This window comes from Oryza sativa, chromosome 1 (genome assembly GCF_034140825.1).
Source record: "Oryza sativa Japonica Group chromosome 1, ASM3414082v1".
In the NCBI taxonomy this organism is placed as follows: domain Eukaryota; kingdom Viridiplantae; phylum Streptophyta; class Magnoliopsida; order Poales; family Poaceae; genus Oryza; species Oryza sativa.
The window spans coordinates 34,844,294-34,848,678 of NC_089035.1; the positions used below are offsets into that span (position 1 = coordinate 34,844,294).

General features: G+C 48.9%; 1 protein-coding gene across 1 annotated transcript; it reads right to left on the minus strand.

Moving 5' to 3' along the window:
- Positions 1-2,568: 2,568 nt before the first annotated feature.
- Positions 2,569-4,075, minus strand: LOC136354909 (uncharacterized). Its single transcript, XM_066306745.1, has 3 exons — positions 3,263-4,075; positions 3,010-3,180; positions 2,569-2,930 (listed from the first exon to the last, which is right to left on the minus strand). Exons 1-3 carry the CDS (start codon positions 4,027-4,029, stop codon positions 2,630-2,632), a joined length of 1,239 nt encoding a protein of 412 aa, XP_066162842.1. The 5' UTR covers positions 4,030-4,075; the 3' UTR covers positions 2,569-2,629.
- Positions 4,076-4,385: the final 310 nt, after the last annotated feature.

Here is a 4,385-nt window from a genome sequence, read left to right on the forward strand (position 1 = left end):
CCTCCTGGAACTGCCGTCGGCCTGTCTTCTCTGCTAGAGCCCATAGCAGCTGCTCCCAAATGGAGCCTGTGCCACCTCTCCCTGCCTGAAGAACTTTACCACCTTTCAGCTGCTCCACCGATCTGTTAAACGCGAGCTCAAGTCCTTTTCGGTTTGTGCTGAAATTCTATCGATTCGAAGCTTGAGTCTTTTGCTGATTGCTCGTTGGATCTCTACCGTCTTAATCCTTCCAATTTAACTAGGTGTCACTCGTGGCCACATCAGATTTGGTCCATGCTAGCCGTGTCTGACTCCTTATTACACTACTGCTCGGATTCAAGTCCGTTCCGAACCCAACAGCCTAGCAATACCTCCATGCTTCCTCGCCTAACCTCTGCACCTGTACCAAACATTTGTTCTGCTCTCTTGATAACCATCGTATGCATGTATGTCGTGCCTCCATGCACGACGTCCGTGCCCCTGCACGCACCGCAGTCGCAACCCTCGTGTTCACCGTCCACGACCCCGTCGTCATGGCCCTGCACGTCCGCCGCGCCGCGCTACGCTCGCCGGTTTTGCCCTTCCGTCAGTGGCCTCCCTGCCGCCGCGGATCCGCGTTCACCACATGCATTGGGCGCGCCATCCATGGCGCTACCCCTCCGATCTCTCCGGTCGCCTTTGGCCACATCCGGTCTCGTCTTCCGATCACGTTCCGCCATCGCCGGTCTGATCGCAAGCGAGGTCGTCGCCTACGCGACGTCCTTGTTGTCGCCATCGATCTCATCGCCACGATTGACGATCTCCTGTCAATGCGCGATCCCCACCTCGTGTTTCCTTCTCCACATGTCTTCTTGCTCCAATGCTGAAACCTTCTGCTCTGATACCACTTGTTATAAAAGTTAGTCGATATAGCGGAACGACGACTAACCTTCCCGATCGCTTCAATCATTAATCACCCAAGACATGCCAGATGACGACATAGGAACACACAATATTTGTTAACGAGGTTCAGCCGAAGCCTACATCCCCGGGGCTTTGATTATGGGCGCTCCTCCCCAACCAACATAGCTCCTAGCCGCTACGAGTCCATAGCCACGCCGCCATCATCTCCCTGCGTGTCTATGCTATATTGTAGTCGCCATGGTTACATTGTGGTGCCCCCCTCTCTATTTAAGAGAGATGCCGGGTTACAGAGTTTGACTCTAACTCTACCCTTTAACACCTATTACAACTCTAAGTCCAACTGTAACCAAATAGGACTAGTATATTCGACACCTATTCTAACAAAGATGTCAAGATGTGGCCCTGTCATAGAAAACTGATGTGTACTCACAGCACAGCGGCGTAGAGGACGGTGGGCGTTGGTGTCGACTTCGCTGAGTTGCGGCGGAAGTTTTGAGTGTCGACGAAGAGGAAGGTGGGCGGTGGTGTCGACTCCGCTGAGTTGCGGCGGATGTTTTGAGCATCGACGGAGTTGCAGCAGGTCGATTAAGGTTCATCCGCGGAATTGTGGCGGAGAAGTAGTCTCTACTAGCCATCACTACACTGGCCAAGGTCACCTGTGACGGGCCCAAACCCTCATCTTTGACGGCTTCGCGCATGGTCAGTGATCAGTGGTCACTGGTGAGTCCAGTCACCTTTGACGGGTGGCCGGCCGTCACAGGTGACACCCACCTCTGACGGGCAAGTTACTAGAAGTCCGTCAGAGGTGTTGGTCTCCGCTAGCCTTGAGCGAGTTAGGACCCGTCACAGGTGACTCATCTCTGACGGCCCTTTAAATAAAGGCCGTCAGAGGTTGAGGTCTCCGTAGTTAGAAGCTGTCACAGGTGATCTACCTGTGACGGCTCCAAAAGTAAAGGCCCGTCACAGGTAGGTCACCACTGACGGGACTTTATTTGCTAGTCCGTCACAGGTTATGTTACCTTTGACGGAGTTTTGTTCCGACCCGTCACTGATGAGTTAATTCCAGAAAAAAAATAAATGCTAAATATTGGCTAGCCTCAGGATTTGCTAGCCATGCCCTCTGAAAAATAGAAACATCACAGATATATTCCAGTCACAGATCCATCACAGATACATCACCCCCCCAATATAACATCACAGATCCCCAACAACACATATATGCAGTTCAAATGCCACAATTTTGCACAGCAAATTCACACCCCTTGAAAGCCACAATTTCGGTCGTTGCTCATAGAACCGCATATATACTTACCAAATGGATTAAAGCCATAATGTCATCGACCTGCACAACCTGTCAATAAGGAAAAAAAAGGAGAAAACAGATGAATAGTACAACATAAATCGTAGTTGATCAAATGTGATGACAATTTAGTAAAGTACCATAAATATTGCACATATGAAAGTAAATTACATTGCACTCTATGAAAAACATAATTTTTTACATCGCCAGAAATTATAAAAACATCTTTTTTACATCACAATAAATTATCTAGCCAAGTTCATGAGTCTATTTGGCATGAAAACGTCCTTTCTTGTTCATTATTTCTGCAAGAATAAATGCGCACAATTCGCCTCTGATAGCGGGGGGGTTGATGGGTGAGATCTTCAAGCCAGCTCTACCTTTCTGTTTAATAAATAAGAGGTTAATTAGCACGTTTTGAATAGCAATGTAGATATTGAAATGAGCTTATTCGCCATTAGCAACAACCTCAGGGTCGAAATCTTTCACCTCTCTTACAAGTGTTGACATGTTGTGGCACACGTGGAAACCACATTGGTCTCCGATCTGTTGTGCGCATGCAAACTTGGTGTCATGATAAAGTTCATTCTTGCCCTCCTTGTGCCTACCACCCTTTTCCACATATGGGCCCCAAGCCATATTTAAGGCCTTGGTGATTTCACTGAAATCATAATCTTTGGACTTATTGGAGTTAAGGTAGGTAACCCTACTCCACTTAGGTACGATGACTAGGAGAATCCAATGTCGCCTGCGCAGTGGTTATGTAGCGTTAGTACTAAGAACCTGAACTTAAAAAACAATATACACGAAGGGTATTGTCCTCTTACTCTTGGTTGTGTGCGCACATGATGTACTCCTTGTCTTGATGGGCCCATAAACACCGGTTGACATAGTCAACCACCTCAGTGAAGCTCTGTCGTAAATTAACCTCATTCACCATGGATGGATCAAGGAACCCAACCTGATTACCATGGCGACGACTCTCGATCCAACACAACCTTAAAATATGTACGTATTAGAACTAATTTAATTAGGAGATATAGTCCAGTCATATCACAAGTATAGAAGGTATGCACTTACAAGGAGTAGCATTTTAGAAGACCAGTGTCCAACTTCCGGATCCTGAAAAGGTCGAAGAGGTCATCAAAGCCTATAGTTATATATGCAGGCGACGATAGGAACGGCTGGTGGTCGTGATGTCCAACTATGGATGACTCCCTCATTTTCCGCTTGGCATTGCTTAGCTCCATGTATTGCTTATGTAGCTCTCGGCAAGCAATACCCATCACAGCTAACACATTGTCCTCCACCAATGGCATGCCTAGCTCAAATTGGGCTGGCGCCCTCACGACCTTCCCCGATTTGCTCACCGGCATCGACGTCGCAGCCTTGCCCCTTTTTGGCTCCGGCGCCAACTCCCCGACCTTCCCCTTGCCGCGTTCACGCTTCTGGCCCTTGACAAGTGGTGGGGAGCTATCGGCCTTTCTTGTGGTCTTTATTGGAGCCAAGCTTTGAGCTATATCTGCCAAGTCCATATCAGCTCCACCGGGAGAATGAGGTACTGACAATGCCGGTCCACGGGGAGCCTCAATTGATAGCTTAGACTTGGGAGGTGTAAGCTCCGTCGGTCGACTTGGACGAGGAGTCATCTTCACAACTATGTCTTCTTTGGGCCATTGTATGAACGTCTTGCGCGCATCGCCCAAAGTCATGATTTCATCATTTGGGGGCACGGGCAGCGGATAGCCGGACCAGGTGTCCTTTACTGTATCGATGGACACCTTGGCATACCCAGCTAGCAGGTCTGCGCCGTGGACCTTGTCTGTAACCGAGGGCTTGAAAGCCATGCCCTCAGCGACTTCAGGAGCGAAAGTTGGGTGGACTCTCGCTAGTAGGACACATTGTGCTGCGCCCTGCATAAGGTGAAAGTTTGAATTTAATATTGGAATGTGTACATGTCTTTTATTACATATGGATCGGATAACAACAATTACCTCGATGTGGTCCACTGCAGCTAGTGGTGCGATAGGGAGAGCAGGGGCCGGCACCTCTGTGGATGCACAACTACTCCTATGCTGTGACGGACTCGCGTCGTGTTGTACACCCGGAGTTGGTTGCACAGCAGGTGTTGTGACTCGGGGTATATTCATGTCGGCGAGGACCTTGTTAACCCTTTCTTCCACCCTTGCATCCATGCTAGCTT